The sequence below is a fragment of the Trichinella spiralis genome (genome assembly GCF_000181795.1).
Source record: "Trichinella spiralis strain ISS 195 chromosome Unknown Scfld9, whole genome shotgun sequence".
In the NCBI taxonomy this organism is placed as follows: Eukaryota; Metazoa; Nematoda; class Enoplea; order Trichinellida; family Trichinellidae; genus Trichinella; species Trichinella spiralis.
In genome coordinates, this window is record NW_003526948.1 from 2072057 (window position 1) to 2089884 (window position 17828).

At 42.3% G+C, this 17828-nt stretch overlaps 6 protein-coding genes across 6 annotated transcripts; 3 read left to right on the forward strand and 3 right to left on the reverse strand.

Moving 5' to 3' along the window:
- Positions 1-1105: 1105 nt before the first annotated feature.
- Tsp_12068 (beta-lactamase) lies at positions 1106-1420 on the forward strand. Its single transcript, XM_003371498.1, has one exon. It carries the CDS (start codon positions 1106-1108, stop codon positions 1418-1420), a length of 315 nt encoding a protein of 104 aa, XP_003371546.1.
- A 328-nt stretch (positions 1421-1748) lies between these two features.
- Positions 1749-5161, forward strand: Tsp_12069 (hypothetical protein). The gene is made up of 5 exons (XM_003371499.1): positions 1749-1808; positions 2015-3487; positions 3524-4625; positions 4703-4949; positions 5041-5161. Exons 1-5 carry the CDS (start codon positions 1749-1751, stop codon positions 5159-5161), a joined length of 3003 nt encoding a protein of 1000 aa, XP_003371547.1.
- A 3081-nt stretch (positions 5162-8242) lies between these two features.
- On the forward strand, positions 8243-9071 carry Tsp_12070 (conserved hypothetical protein). Its single transcript, XM_003371500.1, has 4 exons — positions 8243-8264; positions 8345-8581; positions 8618-8706; positions 8736-9071. Exons 1-4 carry the CDS (start codon positions 8243-8245, stop codon positions 9069-9071), a joined length of 684 nt encoding a protein of 227 aa, XP_003371548.1.
- A 1881-nt stretch (positions 9072-10952) lies between these two features.
- Tsp_12071 (conserved hypothetical protein) lies at positions 10953-11358 on the reverse strand. Its single transcript, XM_003371501.1, has 2 exons — positions 11322-11358; positions 10953-11239 (listed from the first exon to the last, which is right to left on the reverse strand). Exons 1-2 carry the CDS (start codon positions 11356-11358, stop codon positions 10953-10955), a joined length of 324 nt encoding a protein of 107 aa, XP_003371549.1.
- A 2747-nt stretch (positions 11359-14105) lies between these two features.
- On the reverse strand, positions 14106-14567 carry Tsp_12072 (hypothetical protein). Its single transcript, XM_003371502.1, has 2 exons — positions 14369-14567; positions 14106-14245 (listed from the first exon to the last, which is right to left on the reverse strand). Exons 1-2 carry the CDS (start codon positions 14565-14567, stop codon positions 14106-14108), a joined length of 339 nt encoding a protein of 112 aa, XP_003371550.1.
- A 1948-nt stretch (positions 14568-16515) lies between these two features.
- On the reverse strand, positions 16516-17488 carry Tsp_12073 (conserved hypothetical protein). The gene is made up of 2 exons (XM_003371503.1): positions 17388-17488; positions 16516-16735 (listed from the first exon to the last, which is right to left on the reverse strand). Exons 1-2 carry the CDS (start codon positions 17486-17488, stop codon positions 16516-16518), a joined length of 321 nt encoding a protein of 106 aa, XP_003371551.1.
- Positions 17489-17828: the final 340 nt, after the last annotated feature.

Sequence of the window (17828 nt, forward strand, 5' to 3'; positions counted from 1 at the left end):
GGCCATAAGCACGTGCTGGAGGGATGTCGGAAAAATGTTGTTTAAGTCTGATAAAACCAATGTAGCTGGAAATGAGGGATAAGTTCTTAGAGGAAACAAATTTGCAGGCCAAAAGCTTGGCGTATGGTCAATTGGAGAAGTTTCATGTTTAATTATTGCCATAGGTGATTGTCGAAGGGCACATAATTTTACTAATAGATGTACAATGCGTACAGGGTGTATTTAATGAAACTGAATTGTACGGAAATTTGGCGTTTATTTAAGTCACTTCTCATCTCCTGTTGAGAATTTTTCATAGAAAATTTATTGAGAAATTATACTCAATATCGATTCTCAACTGCATTGTTAAGTGTTTAAGACTTAGAAATGAAAAAACTGCCACTTACTGCTAAATGCGCCGTCATCTCATTTTTGATGTTCATGCTCTTTCGGTGTTGATTAAAAAATTATTTTTCAGAAATTATTCCAAAAAATAATAATGAATAAAAATCAAATCTAGTGTTTGTCTTCAATGTTAGTCTTCTGCCAATTTTCCAATCAAAACCCTGAGCTACCGTCCACGGACGGCCTCAAATTGAAATGATTTCCATTATGTCAATAAAGCGAACGACCTAGCATGCAAATTTTTATTTTATTGATTTCTGCTGATAAATAGGGCTACTGTACATTTTTCATTGCTCAGCAAAAAGAAATGCAGGTTTGGGGCGAAATCAGTCCACTTGTTGTGGAATAATGGGCTTCTAACGTTGGTACTTTGCCCATATCGAAACGCAGGTAAGCGGAGCAGTTGAAGTATAATTGAGTGAAATTGCGCTGTGCGTGAAAAGTGATCATTTACAAATGTTGCCTAGTTTTTTTTCACCGTCGATGATTATTATTGATGTAATTGGAACGGTTGAATGAATGGAAAATGCTTTGTTTGTTTGTTGGAGCGGATTTTATTGATATAAATGGTAAAATTTGCAGAAAAATGGAAAGACTGTAATAACAAAGAACAGAAAACAATAAACGGTCGGTAAAAGGGAGTAGGAGAGAGCAAGAGAGATGAGAGAAAAAAGAATAATATAATGAATAATTAATTAATTGACTGGTTTGATCAAACAAAATGACTGGGCACAATTGTGCCGTACATGTCGCTGTAATCTTCGTTGTTGGGCTGCGAGGCATTCGACTGGCAAACGTTGAACGGCAACGGCGACGGCACGGCGTCGTGGAGCTTGTCCCAAAACATCGGGTCGGTCCAGAACAGGCACCGGTTCGTGCGCACGTAGTGGCCCAGGACGGGGTCGGTTTCGACGGGCACGGCCCGGTCGCGGACCACGAGCACCAATTTCCGGTGCTTGTCGCGCAGCAGCAACTGGTAGGCGGCCCTGAGATCGGGCTGTTGCCAGTCGGCTTCGACAAAGCCGTCGCTGAGTAGAAGCAGAACCCGCTGGCTGCGGTCGAACGCTTTCAACAACTGCTCACCGGATGTGCCCGACGTGGGCGTGGTCAAATCGCGGTGCAACGACACGACCCGATAGTAGGGGGGTTCTTCTTCGAGCCGGCCGAGTAGAGCTTCTTCGACGAACGGCTGGTCGGCGGCGCTGTTGCAAACGAGCAAATCGTACTGTAGCAGTTGTTGGGTCGACGGCGGCACCGAACAACCATCATCAGCCTCTTTGGCCGGCGTGCTGTCGTGCACGTACCTGCAGTAGGACCGACGGCCGGCGGCCGTCGGCTTTCTGGCGCAGTACATGCGCCGTAGCATGAGCGTCAACAGCGCGCCGGCGACCACCGTGCACAGCACCAGCACGGCGATCAACGCCGTATGCAAGCGGCTATTATCATTATCATCATTATTATTATTACCCTCATCACTGCCGGTGGTATCGTTGGTGGATTTTGCCGCAGTTGGGGTTGTCGTCGTCGGCGATGAAGCAGGCGCCCCCGCAACGCTAACCTTGGGCACTACCGGTGGTGAATTGTCGTCGGCTTGGGATTCGCACAACGCGCTACTGTTCACCAATTCGAGAAAAGTCCAAAAGTTGATCTTGACCGTGCGCTGACCGTCGGCAGCCGGCAACAAAGCGACCACAGTCGCCGTCGTCTGGTTCCAAGAGCCGACAACCTGCAACTCTTCCTGGCAATACAAGCTGTCGGCGTCGGTGATCAGACGCCGTCGTTCGGCCACCCACCGTTGGAAGAGGTACTTGTCGTCGCAGTCGCAGCGCCACGGATTCGCCGCCAACGACACCGCCTGCAAAGAGCCGAGCGACGGCAAGCCCGGCGGCAGCAGATGGAGCCGATTGCCGTGCAACGTGACCACTTTCAAAGCGGTCATTTGTTCGAACAATTTCGAGCCGACCACGCTCAGACGATTCCGGTGCAAGTAGAGTTCGACCAAGTGGGGCAGTTTGTGAAATTCGGCGCCGGTCAGTCGCTGCAATCGGTTGTCGCTCAAATCGAGCACCGTCAGAGCCGACAGCCGACTGAACGCCAGCTGGGATACGGTGTGCAAGTGGGTGTGGTTGAGTTGCAGTCGTCGCAGCTTGTACCGGCCCAAAAACGCGTGCTTGGACAATTCGAGCAGGCGGACGCCGTCGAGCAGGATGTCGGTCGCCTGCATCGGTATCGACCACGGCACCACCGCCCTCGAGCAGCGGACGCGGTTCACGGAGCCGGACCGACTGTCGTGTTCGCACTGACACCCCGCTGGGCAGACGCTCTTGCAGTCGCAGATTTCGAACTCGCAGCACAAGCAGCCGTCGGCGCAGACGGTCTCGTAGGGACAGAGGAACCGCTCGGCCGGCACGTCCACCAAAGCTTCGGTCCCGGTCCCGGCGGACCCCGGGGAGCAGTGGAGCAGTCGGCGGTCGGCCAACAGCCGCTCGGACCACTGCTCGAGCATCCAGCTCGTCGAGCAGCTGCATCGCAGCGGATTGCCTCGCAGGTAGATTTCGGTCCGGCCGACGAGCGGCCGATCGCCGACGCCCAAGTCGGCCCGACTCAGCGAGTGGAGGCGGTTGTGACGGAGGTCGACCACGGCCAGGGTGCCGTTGCCGCGAGCCAGCAGACCGCCGGTGACCAGCTCGATCGCGTTGGAGCTCAAATTGAGTACCTGCAACGACAACGGCAGACTGTTCGCGTCGAGCGTTTTCAACGAGTTGTTGGCAAAGTCGGCGTAGCGCAGTTTCGACGACCAGCCCCTCGACCGTCGGATGAAGTAAGTCACTTTGCGCAGGTTGTTGTGGGCGGCGTCCAAGCGTTCCAATTCGGCCGGCAGCAGACCCAAGTCCAAAGTGGACAGTCGATTCGAAGAGACGTCGACCAACCGGAGAGCGGGCAAGTTGACCAACACCCCTTGCAAGCCGGACAGCCGATTACCTTGCAAGTAGAGTTCGCGCAAACTGACCGCATCGTCGAAGCAGGATGTGCTGAGTTGGTCGATGGCGTTGTACGACAAGTCGAGCACTTGCAAGCCGCTGAGCGCACCGAAGGCGCGCCGGTCGACCTGCATTAAGCCGTTGCGCGACAAGTTCAGCCGCCGAAGGGACGGCGGACCGTCCAACGAACCCGGACCCAAGTGGACAATGCGATTGTTGGACAAATCGACCTCGGTCAAGTTGGCCAACACGCTCAAAGCGGCCGGCACTTCGAGCAGGCGGTTGTTGTCCAGAGCCACGCTGGTCAGTTCGTGCATGTCGACGAACGCGTCCTCGTCCAAATGACCAATACCGTTGCCGGACAGGTAGAGCTCGCGCAAAGCGGGCACGTGCTCGAGCAGACCGGCGCCGGACAGTTCGAACGTCGAAGCGAGCAGGTTGCGGCTCAAGTCGAGCCTGCGCAACGAGATCATTTCCAATTCGACCGGCAGGTCGATCTTTTCCAATCGGTTGTCGTTCAAATACAGCTCTTGCAAGTTGCTGCTTCTGGTGGTCAGGTTGGATACCATTTGAGCAGCAGCAGCAGCAGTGCCGACGCCGTCGACGACGTTGAAGCCGGTCAAATGGTTCCTGCTCAGGTCCAAAACGCGCAACGAGTCGAGCGACGAGTGGACCAAGTTGAACGTTTCGATTCGATTGGCGCTCAAGTTGAGCTTCTGCAAATTGGTCAGTCGGTCCAAGCCGACCGGACCGGTCAGCAGACGGTTGGCCGACAAGTCGAGATGAACCACACCGGGCGGCAGCGTGTAGACGACGGCCAGCTGGTTGCCGCGCAAGTTCAACTCCTGCAAATGATGCAGATTTTCGAAAACACCGGCGCCGATCGTCTCCAGTCGATTGTGCTGCAAGTTCAAAATTCGCAAACCGCCCAAGCCCCGCATCTGGTCGGCGCTGATGTCGAAAATTTCATTGTAGCCCAAATCGAAAACCACCAACTGCTGCTGTTCCGAGCAACGCTCGTCGGGCGTCCCTTGGTCGGAGGCGAACAACTGGGGGAAGTTGGTGATTTGGTTGTGGGACAAGTTGAGCACTTTGAGCTCGCCGAGCCGGCACAACGCCAGACGTCGAATTTGCACCAGACCACTTTCGACCAGTGCCAGTTTTTCCACCGCTTTGGCCCCGACGAATGCGTCTTCGTCCACTTCGGTCACCGAACCCAGACGTTCCAAATGCAACGATTTCAACTCTGTCAAGCCTTCGGTGAAGCTGAAACAGGAAATTCAATTAAAAAAATTTAATACTATTATTTCTTCTTCCAACATCACCCTGACCTGAAGGTGAGCAGCTCGCCGGCGTTGCCACAGTCGACGATGCTCAAATGACGCAGACGATCGAACGAGGCGAACATGGACCTGGAAAAACGACCCCTGCCAGACGGCTCTGTGCACTGCAAAAGCAGGCTGGACATGCGATGCGCCGGAAATGTGGAAAATACCGCCGCGCTGGCTATTTTCGGCCAATGGCAGACCACCTTCACCTCCTGCGAACTGGGCTCTTGCAAGCAATGGCACCCAATCGGGCAATGTTCCTGCTGCTGCTGCTGCTGCTGGTGGTGGTGGTCAGCAGCAACGGTTGTGGTCAAATTATTCCCTTTGTTGGCTGGCAAAAATAGCAGCAGACAAATCATCAAGCCGACGACCGTCTCGCCAACAACACCAATTCGATCAGTGTTCATGTTGACCATTGGAACACTGTCACTTGCCTGTCGTGATAGTCAAATCTTCAACAGTAATTGACCCTGTAACATTATGTACCACAATTAGCATTGATTTTAAAATATATTTTAAAAAAATCATCCAATCAAACCGCGAAAAATGAATAAAGCGTTCGCGTAAAATCATAATTTAAAAAAATACGCGGGACAATTCTATGAACAGGGAAGACAAATAGCATGATTCACCACCACCACCACCAGTCATATCGTGATTTTTGATGAACATTCTCTTCCAGAATTGAAAAAGTAACCTGAAAAAAAATAACAATATATATATATATATATACATATTGAAATGATTTTCTTGTTGAACAAGCAAATAAAAATTGTTCGACAATTTTACAACCTTTACAACCCAACAAACCAACTAACTACCTAACCGATATATATATATATAATAATCACGCCTATAGGGAATAGGAAGAAATTATCAAATATCGATTACTGATTATAGTAGTGATTTTGAGGAAAATTTGTCCTCCTCCAAAGTTCCGCATATTATACACACACGTGTACGAGGAAATGGATACAAATTGATTTCTCACTCCAAGCGCATACATACATACATACCTACATGATCACCAAAGTTAAATAACAAGAATAATAATAATAACAATAATCGTATGCACAGTCTAATAAATGCAAAGTGAAACTGCGAATTTCACTTGTCGGACTTGTTTGGTGAAAAGAATAAAAGAAAAGAAATATCACATACCACGCAGGCGCACACACAGTTCAATCAGAAAAAAGATAACGCTTTCTTGAAAGCAAAACAATTCTAGCAAAAACTGATTTGAGATGATAAGAAGAAAATTGAAAATTTATACATACATATATATGTATATATAACAATATTTGAAATTTGAATTTCAGATTAGATATGGAGACAAAGAGAAAGAAAACAGAAACAGAAAACAAAGATGAAAAAGATTATGCATATGGTATATATATATATATATATATATATGTAACAGAAGAACAGAGAAAATTGCATTGTTGCCAAAATTGGCCAAAAGCAAAAACTGTGGATCAATTGATTTTCGGATAACGGGTTGAATCAACTGCATATAGAACAGTTGAATGGAAACGAACCTAGACGGGTCACATTGTTCGAGAGCCGGTGAACCGTCAAATCGGTCCAATGGCAATAACCGTTCGGAGACAGTGATACGGCCGTCCAACTAAACTGGTTGGTATGCATTGTGCTTGGTGGTGGGCAAAAGCGTGCGCCGCTTGTTATACATCCCCGAATACAGCGGCTTGTTGGGCACCGGCAGACTGAGGCGACCAATTCGACCGGAAATCCAACGCCGTCGACCCTCGACGGCAATGGATATTAGTTTTGAAAATTGGCCAACAGCCGGCCGGCCGGTCACAAATGCCATGCCAAGCTGCTCTGCGATCGCGTGATGCTTCTCCAAACCCACAACAATAGCGGCCATGACCACAGCCAGAGAGAGCTGTAGTGAATGAAGAGTTGCGTTCAGCAAGCGAGCTTGGTTGAAAATTTCTCAAGTTGTCAAAAAGTAAGAAACCAACAACAACAACAACAATACTAATAATATATAATCAAACAAAATGTGACCAACGGTCGTAAATCACACACCCAACTTTGCCCGCTTGAAGCTAGACGACTGACGAAACCGATTGGCTGCTGCTGCTGTTGTTGTTGTTGTTTTTTCGCATTTTTCAAACTCCAAATAATTACAGTAAGAATAGAAAAACAATTATAACTCGAGCTTTGATAGCTTGCCTGGCAGGCTGCTTTTTGAATATAATAAAAGTGAAAATTTCACGATGATTTCGAATGTGTTCAACACGTGCCCAGAGACGGACAGAATTCTATTGGAGAACAAGCAATTCAACCGACTTGATCACATCTGTTGCAAAAGACAGCAAAAATGACAAACGGAGATGGAAAATGGAAAACTAAAAAAAAAAAGAAAAAGAAGCAGCAGCTAACCAACCAGCCAAGTCAACCAGACAGCACAGCAAACCCTGCTTGTTGGTCAATTGATACCAACAAGCACATATGCTGGTTGGACCGTTTGTTTTGGCGATGAGTCAGTGGATTATTTCTTTTTTCCCGAAGGACATTCCCAACTACAGTAACATGGAAAATAATAAAATAAATAAATAAATAAATATATAAACAAATGTTGAACGTTGTCGTTTGGTGGTCGTCGGACAAAATGTATCGCTTTTTTGCTTTCTTCAAACAATTCACACGAGCTCGTCGTTAGCGGCTTGTGCTTAGCTGGTCAAATCGACTAGCGGTGAAAACGGAGGAAAAAAAAATTAATAAAAGCAACAAAAGATAAAAAATTAATCATCCCTGAACAAACACGCACGAAAATCGAAACGAAAAATAACGCGTTCACTTTTCAAACTTGCACAAATCCCAAAACAACAACGATAAAATTAAGCAATTAATTAATTTTTTTGTTAAATATAAAAAAATAATTAAAAAATGAAAAAATAAATAAATAAAAACAATATCAACGCGGTGAGATATGGATTATGGATTACGTGTGCGATGATTGTTGACAACAACAGAACAACAGTATTATTTTTATTTACCCAGCTGATTAGTTTAGCCATTTGTCACAAACGACGGACAAAAGTTGTGCTTGCTTGGATGAAATTTGTTTTTTGCTTCGTTTGTTCTGTTTTTTTTCATTTTTTTTGCTTTGACCACAGTTGAAAATAGTGAAAAAATAAATAAAATATCACACTTCATATTCACACCTTAGTCCAGTTATACACGGCGGAGAAATTGTTTAACTAATTCTGAAGTTTGAAAATAAAAAAAAATTCATAGTCATATTTGAAAAAAACAGTAGTGCCTTGTTCAAAGTCCCCCAACTGATCAGCTGAGAAGTTGAATGGTACTGGTTTCAAAATTCGTCCCTGATTAACCGCCACGATTACAGTATGTTACCGATAATGGAGATATGCAAGTTGAACTTGTTGAAATGGCAATCGTCAGTGGCATTGCATCACATGATAAATATTAATAATAATAATAAAATGAGATTTGAGAAAACAGCTGCTCAATTTTTCATGAAATAAAAACCATAAAGAAAGTGAATAAGGAAACAAGATGATCCGGTGGAAAATGGGGAGTGGGGATTAGGGTTTTTTTTTCTCTGAGTATAAGCGGTTTAACAAGGCCGACAATGGAATGTTGGAGAAAATTGTCCAGTATGGGAGAAGACGTTCCGGCTAAGGTTGGGTGGGGGATTAGCACTGGCCGTTCAAGTGTGTCGGTCCAGTAGTGTCCAGTTACGGCCGTTGATGACCGGACTGAAAAAGGCGGCCGCATTGCGCAACAAGCATTTGCCAGAGCCGGAAAAGCTGCTTCGCCGCGGGAAAGCGGCGACCTGTCAACCATCTTCTCCAAGCACTGGGGTCAACGTTGGCCTCGCCGAAGCACCTGCCTGTCTATGCTAGATGGAGTATTATTATTTATTATTAGCCGGTGACCACAGGGCCGTCCGTTGTGATTGGAAAATAATAATCCTCGAAATAAATATTCGTATTCGAATAAAAAAAATTAGTCGCTTGGTATAAATTTGCAAATTCTACTGCTTCAGCATACGGTTCGCTTAATTGTATGGGAAAATGATCCATCTCTACCTGTTCGTGTTCATTCACGCGTGCGTATCGGTTTCGTACAATTTTCCTATCAGTTGCTGACAAGCCTGGGCGTGTCAGCTGTCATCATGGGCGTTGACCGTTGGACAGTGGTGACAAAATGGTTGTGCTGGTGGTGGTGGTGGTGGTGGATTTTTTCTCTGCTGACCAGCAGAGGGCCACAAATGACGGGAAATGGACCAGAAAAACGTCACCTGTGTAGAATAAAAATGGCAAAGTGCAGCGGGACGCAGGCGTCGGCGCTAATTGCAGCTCATTTCCAAGCGAGACGATAAGCGACGTGACGTGACCGGCGGTCGGCAGGCAAGCAGGCAGGTCGGCCGGCCGGCCGGCCGGCGCCCAACGATCACCACACCAAGCTTGTGAATAGATAGATTGTTGTCCAGATGCGGAGGCCGGTAACAAATGACCGACAGTGTTGCTGTTGTTGTACGACAATTGTAATTGCAACAGTCAGGCGTTGACTATATCCAGCCCCGTTGCGTGGAAATTGGACACCGGTGTCGAATTAAATGTTGAAACAAAAATACAATCCACACACGCCTGTATGTATGTATACATGCAAGTGGAGAAAATGGAAATGCATAAAAAGAGAAGAAAAAAAAAGAAGAAAGCAGAACAAACAAAGCAGACGGTAGACGCGCACGGATTGAATCCGATCAAATCGACGTTCAATGGAGAACCATTCGAGACCGAGACGGTCGAATTACGGTGGCTTAAATGAAGCTCGGCGGCAAGCTGGAGGTCAGGCAAGCGGTCCGATGCCTCTGCATACCCGTTGCTGGTAAGAGGGCTTGTTGCAAATCGGCCGTGAAAGTTGTTAGCAAAAGAAAAAAAAAGAGAAGAAGCTTGGAATGAACGCACGGAGACGAACAATGACGTCGTTGCAGCTGTGTTGCGGTGCGGCTCATTTCCGTCGGTAGCGAATAAAAGCAAAAAACCCAAGCTTAGAGAAGTTCAAGCAGTGATCAAAGGGAACCGTGGTGGGACAATTGACCAACGTGCAAACGGCAACGCAAAAGAGAAAAAAAAGAAATAATACGCTCCGGTTAATCCGCGGATGTACGATAGCCGGTGTCAATGAACAACAATAAAGAAGCAGCCAGCATAATAGCAATATTAATGAAGAAAGTGAAAAGGTCGTGCATTATTATTTGATTCTTCTTTTTGTTTTCCAAATTAATTCAAATAATATTTCCAAGAAAATATTTATAAAAACAGAAAAAAAAGATAGAAAACCTGAAGACAGGAAGAATGGTAAAATGTTAGAAAAAAAATTCTTTTTTGATAATTTATTATTTCATCACGCCTGATTGTCAGTATGAAAATTTACACCTTATCAGCAGAGAATATATATATACCGCCTACGTGAAAACCAGTTCCACCTGAAGCGTAATAACGTTTGGCCGAATTTGGTGAATGATGATAATGATGATGATGATAATAATATGTGAAGATGGAATTTTTTGATAAAATTTAATTTTCGTTACGTTATAATATTGATTAATTTCGACTATTGAAAAACAAGAACAACTACACCACAACTCCTATAGTAATAATAATAATTCCATTGGAAAATGGTAATTTATAAAAAAGAGAGAATAATAATAATAATAATAAAAAATTCAAATGCAACATGATAAATATTTAATACCGCATTTCAGTAGATGCAGTTGAATGGATTCTTCTTCTGATTTATAATTGATGATCGTCATTTGAAAGCAAGTGCTTTCGAGTTGTGCAGTGCAGTGCAGAGAAGAGTGAAAATTTTCAAACTGAGGAAGAGAGATGGATCGCGCTGGTTGCAACGCTGGACAAGCTAACTACAACACCACCGACAACAACCAGCAGGCGAAGGTAAAGCTTGAGCTGAAAAACTGACCAATGACCGAAGAGACGAACGTTCGGTCCGAACGGCTAAGTGGAGCGTGATTCGCCGAGCTTTTGCGCACCGTGGCAATTGGAGGAAGATTTATTGCCGACAGTTTATATTGTGCAACTCTGGCAGCAACAATGACCGGAAGTGAGCGCAAGAAATTGATGACCATCGGGCAGATGATCAGCAAGCAAGCAATTGGTGTTTTGAATTATTTGCTTTTTCCCCACAATTTCCACATTCAAATTTTAATATCTGCAAGGGGCAATTTTATTATTCTTCATCTTTTTTTCTTTTTGCACACAGCTTGTACGGTTGGATATTGACTAGCATTAAGCAATTTGCAGTAAAAAGTTGGAACCAAATTCCACGATGGGACGAGAAAGCACTGACCGGTCGTAACGTCGACGACCTTGTCTCGTCTTATCTTGTTGTCTGGTCTCACCTTGCCCTGCCCTGTGCCCATGGCATGAAGAACGAGCAGAAGAGGTGAGAGAACAGCCAAAAACTGGGTACAGTAGCTGCTACTGTCGTCTGCTCTGCTCTGTGGCCACCTGTTTGCGCATCCTTATCAAGGCAATAATCGTCGTTGCTATTTTTGTCACTTAATTATGACCTCGTCAATGGACTCATTCTTTGCTCACTTAACCTTGCACCAACCGTGCACTATTGCCAACCCCTCCCATTTGATGAATAAATTCTATTTACTTATTTATTAATTGAAATATTTCACAATTGATTTTGGTCAGTGGAGGAGCAATTTGCATTTTGAAACAACAAAGAAAAAACGGGAGACAAGATAAAGCTTTCGTGATTATTTAAATTTTCAAAATGCTCAGAAACCCTTTCACCTATTCACTCACTCACTCACTCACAAACCACCACCACCATCATCATCATCATCATCATTTGACGACGTCAGAATAAGTTGTCAAAAAGAATGATAAAAGATCAGTGAAAGAGGAAAAGAATTGGCATCCTTTGCCAAAGCGAGCGACAAACTCACTTTTCAAGCTTAATCCACCTGATAACCAACTGCCAGCCACATTGTGACAGCTGTTGTTGACAAGTGTTCTTCATGTACTTACTACTACACATGCAGAATCAGAATTTTGAAACTTTATCATTTTTTGTTTGGCATTTATGAATTTTGTGCGAATGATTAAAATTGTTTTCACACAAATCAGTTTCAAAAGGGGGTTGGAAAGTATACGCAAATGAGCTTATTGATTATTGTTGATTCAAGTGTGTATAAGCATTTGATGGTGATCGGAATTTGTCGAGTGCTCTTGGAAAAGAATCAACTGCATTCAAATTGTCCATTATTACAATTTTGAAAAAATTAAAAAGTAAAAACACAATAATAATAAAAAAAAAGAAATTTTCTACATACCTCGTAGATAATGTGTAAGAAAATGACGAATTCATAGTTTGAATTTTGACAAAGTTTTCTGCGGCTATCTATCTTTGAATTGAAAATTGCTGCTTGCTGGTTGTTCTTTTCGACACATTGGAACAGAAGAGCAAGTTCGCCTCTGGCAGTGAACGAGCAAGCAGCCAAGCAAGCCAACAAGCACATATGGGCTCAAAGAGAAAAGCATCAATGACAAACCACTTTGCCAGTCGACAAAATATTAAATTGAAAGCTTGCCGGATCGATGGATGCTTCTTGAGGCAGCAAGAACGAGTGTCGCCTTGTCGAACCGACCGAGGTCGGTGTCGCATCTTCATCGTGGTATAATTCATTTTTGCCCTCTGCTTTTGTACATTGGTCTACCTACAAAAGCATTCATCTCGACAAACATCGACTGTAGACTAGACAATTTTCACACACACACACACACACACACATATATATATATATATACGTATATTAATTTAATTACCCGATTGCTTCTTCTTCTTCTTCTGATTTTTCATTTTTAATTACTTTTCATCGTATCTGCTATCAACTTTGGTTGCGAAGCAACGATGCGAAACTTCTTACCCAACAACAAAAAGGAAGACAGGCAATTTTACCGTTAAGCTTCTTTTCACCTGTCGTACAATTCACATTTTGTTAAATTAAAATGTGAATATGTGTGTCGCTTTGTTTTCAAAAATCGACCTAATTCTGAAACAAAATTTTACAATAAATTAATTTTAAAAAATGAATAATGAACATGCGAATATTAAAATTTTGATATGCTCGAGTGAAAAAAAAAGAAAATGAGATAAAATTGAACACAATGCTAACTGTACTCAATAATATTTTCCATTTTGCCGGTTGTTCATATTGCTTGAACTAGAAGTGTTCCATTGTTGACCTATTCGATATTATCATTATCATCATCATCATATCGTTTTTGGACGTTGAAGCATTTTATTCAATTTGACATTTGCATTGAAAAATGATAATTTCAAATTTGTACATTTATCGGTTGTTATACTTTTCGTTTGAGCTTTCCATTAGAGTATTATTCTTTTTTTTTCGTTCTTTTAATATTCCAATCTTGAATAAACATGTTGACAAAATTGGCACTTGTTTATTTGTGGTATTGTTGGAAAATCTTTCCAACAGCATAGCTGTACGATGACAAGAGCGAATGCAGCATTATTGTCAACTTTCACAAGTGCCTCTATGTGGAAGGGAAAATGGCTACTTGATGGCAATTTTTTCCTTCACGACAAGGTGTGTTGTTCAACGTGAGCAAAGTGAAAAGCGGATTTGACCTTAAACTGTGCATTATTGATGATGACAAAAGTATCCTCAGCCGGTGACCTCATCGCGGCGAAGCAATGCCAAAGGTCGACACAACAACACCGTATCCATTTGCAGAATAAGGAAATAGCCCTTCTTGCATTGTCCTCGTATAAAATTGATTCGAGCTCACTGGACGAACACCAAGTACAGTTCGTCTCGGCTAGTTGCTAATAGTTCGAAAAGGGGAAAAGCACACAGCAGCAGCAATTTCTTGGGATTGGGGGAGGATTCATTTTTCTATTCGCTCAATTCTCAACAAAATTTGTTTTCAAAATTGAATTTCAATTCTTCAATTATACGTGAAAAGCCACCGGATATTGCTTCGCTTCTTTCTTTTCTTTTTTTCCAACAACAAGTTGATGGTGTCAATTTGACAAGTGCCAACATTTTTCACCATTCACATCCGCCGTCCACTATTCGAACCGACCAGTGAGTGAGTGAATTGACAGGCTGACTTGGTGCTACAACAATTGCAGCTTATGAACAGCATTGCAGAAATGATGAAATCAATGAATAACAAATTGACCCAAATTGCACCACTCGTCATTGTTGCGATCAAGTCGTTCAACTTTTACTAGCGACCCTGTCAACTGGTTGGTTTTGATCATCATTAGCTTGCTGATTTATGAGTCGGCAGTGCTTTGTAAAAATGCTGCAAACTGGCTTTTGCAGAGAAGATTTATCGTGAAATTACAGCCAACTTGGAAGAATGGGAAAAAGGCAAGCGAACGAATATTGCAGATGTTTCGTTCGTGTTTGTCGACAATGCTGAAAGCAGAGGAAAAAAGCCATCAGCAGAGAAACAGGAGGAAGAGCAGAAGAGGGGGAAGCTTGAAGAAGAGCAATAATAATAGTTAATAGAATGAGAATAGAAAAGTTCATCTTTTCCAAGTGGCTATTTCCACATTTGTATACATCTATATATATATAGATGTATTGTTGTTCAGTTACACCTGCCGGGTCAGCTTCTGGTAGCACCTCCAGCTGACGAGCACATTGTTTAGCAGAGAAATTAATCGCAACGAAGATTTGCAAACAGTGACAACGTCGGCTCTTGAGCTTGCTTGAAAGCTTGAACAAAGCCGTGCCGACCAGCTTATTAAATGGTGCTCGTGTGGCAATCTTTTTTTGAAAATCGTTCAAGCAACGCATTAGCTGCAGCTCTGGACGGCTTGAGCGCGCAGATGTTCACCTTGATAATCTGCTTAAGCGAAAAGCTGGGCCATCCATCTTGTTCGCCGCTCTCCAAGTCTCTCGGCTCGGTGAACCTTCTTTTTCAGACAATGAACATTCTTTATTTTTTTTTCTTTCACTATTCAAAGCTTTTCTCCCATTATTAGAACTTCAATATTTCTATTACGTTATGTTTAACATCTGCAACTGATGGTCAAGTTCCAAGTAATATAGAATGATGATAATAAAGCCAATAAAAATTATAAGCTGTATGTTGCAAAGAAAGCAACAAATAAACATTAAATGGCAAATCAACTGAACCAATGAAATTGTTAAGAGAATTTTCATAAAACTTTTTGCATTTAAACATCCCACGAGCAATTAATTCACTTTGAAAAGGTGCAAAATTGTTGCCCATCCTTTTGCAATCTTTCTCTCTCTCTCTCTGAAGATCTTTGCCAAAGTGGAAAGCAAATTTAATTTCTTCCCACCATGCCAAGCTGGTGAACATTTGGAAAATAAAAATCAATTTTAAATTTTATCTTTTCCAAACTGCAAGCAGCCAACGCTTGCCGACGTTGGGCGTTGGAAAATTTCATGAACAAAGCGAAAAGTGGACACAAAACATTTGCCGCCGTCACTGTTGGCAAAGCTTATTTGAAAAGCGGATGATAAAGTTGGCCAACCAGTTGGCTGATTTCGAAAATTAAAAGCGAAATTAAATGCTCGCTTGAAACTTGCAAAATGAATGCATATATTTTCATTTTGAAAAATCAAAAAAAGAAGCACCCCGGTGAGTTTGTAATGGGGTGCCATTTTTGCCCGAAGCAATTTGCCACGATGATCAATAATATTTGCCCTTTTTCACTTTGTGAAAAGTTAATCGATTAAGCGATGTGTTTGTTAGTCGATGTTGTTTTCATATGTGCTAATACTGAAAATTCACAAACAAACAAACGAGATAAAAAAATGAATAAAAATTTCTTCGACAAAAGTGAAGCTCTGAAGCGTGGTATGAGGAGAAAGAAAAATCGATCCGGATACCCGTGTCAGAATTGTAATTGCTCCAAAAGCATCAATGCGATTGGGTCAATTGAGGAAGGAAGCTTTTCCATTTCGCCGTGCAACTAGCTTTGACAGGTCCGAGCAAAAATTAACAACGCTACAATGCTTCATCTGAACAATTCAATTTCAACTATTCGATGAATGAAAGTCGAAGAAAAAAGAAAAGCAAATAAATAAAACAAAAAAAGAAGAGCAACAAAAATTACATTCCCATATTCAAATATTTCAATAAATTATGAAATGCTGTTTTACGAAAAGTGTATCCATATATAATTCATTACAAATTTGCACAGAAATTGAAAATTGTAACATTTTCTGATTAAATTTAAACATATCGATTTTGTTCGTTTAAATTCTTATCATTATTTCTTAATTTTGTCAACAATTTAAATTTATTCAAAAATGCATACATTTATAGAAAATGCCCTTATTTCAAAAAAAAAATTGACAATGCAATGATGACCATGCTATCAGTCATTTGAAAAACCTTATCCAAAGTCATATTAACACTTTTGTAAATAAGGCCAGATTATAATTCTTTTCGATGAGAAGTAAAATTATCAAATTGAAGCATCATCACGTATTTTTTTTCTTTCTCAAAATGCACAAAGTATGGGGTGCAAAAATTTTGAAATAACAGAGTAAAGTAGAAATAATTTTGCTCAAACGTTATAAAAGAAAAAGGTAAAATGATTTTGTTTTATAATGAAGAAAAAAGTAATTATTTTCTCATTTCCCCCCCATTCTCCAGATGAAGTCTGAGAATATCCCATCCACATCGCCAATATCCCGTAGTTAAGATTTCGTAATTGAAAACAAAAAAAGAAGCCGATCCGTGATACTCGACCTGCCCTGACCGTTTTTATCCTTTTTCCTTCAGGCAGATTGACGTGGGTCGATGGAAGGGTGCATTCCAACGCCTCCAAGCTACTTGGCGGCGCCATACAGCCGCCTCAAGTGAATTCCCACCGTGATGGACAGTTGCTGGCCAACGGTCAAGAGCATCGACAAACAGCTGCACGTGGCTATCCACTTTGTAAAACAAGCTTAAACGCTTCCAACGAAGACTTTCGGCACGTTTCCTTAGAACAATGCTAGTGTCGACCGGACGCAGGTCAAGTGGGTATCCAAAAATCAACCAAAAAAAGCATCATCACGCAGAACAGTAAATGAAAACTTTTCCTCCATTCACACATTGTATACATACATGCATGCGTATGAACGAATGCACCTGTATCCCTCTCTCATTCTCTGTGTGTGTGTAGGTAGGTAGGTGCATATTTATTGTGTTTTACAAATGTTTTGAAAACAACATTTCAAAATGCAGCAGTAGACATTAAATATTTTCGAGATGAACAGCACATTCGCATTAATGAGTGAAAACCAATAAAAGAATTAAAGTTTCAAATTCTTCAAAGCAGCATTTAGAAAAATGTGTGCACTACGTATGAATTTAAACTTAAACTTCTTAAATGAAAGTATTCGACATTTTCAATTGAACATGTGCACTAAAATAACATCTGCTAATGTTTGCTGCTAAACTTCAGTTGGTTGTGTACTAAATGGAGCCCATTTCCATCACATTTATCAGACGAACATTGATATCACTCGAAAGCACTCAGATTATTGATTGAGTACACAACGTGGATTGGGCCATTTGCGTAGCAGTTCTGTATAATTTTTCGCAAGGCTAACTTGGATCCACTTCATCCAAGTGGACGTTCAAATATTAACCTTGTCCACCCGGCGCCTGTCTGACCGTTCCTATCATGACCTAAGCACAGCCACCGGTTATACACTTGCAGCTGGTGAATTGGCGCCATACAGTCAGTCATCTTTTACCCGCTCAAAAGTCAATTCACTTTCCTCTTCTCAAACAGCATAATTAAACACGGGCAACCGAAATAATTACAACTAATTTAACTTATTTTTTATCCATCAAAACTATAGCCACGTGCAATTAGCCAATCATATTCTGCCAAAAATATGGTCGTCGATGAATGCAGACAATTGAATCATTTACAAAATTATAATACTTTCGTAATAAGGCAAAAAAATTATTCCAAACAAGCAAATTTAAGCAGATTAATTTCATTTAATAAATTGAGCCCAAACCAAAGACATTCCACATCCGAATTTTGTCTGGTGATTTAGCAAAATTTTAATTTTCAATTT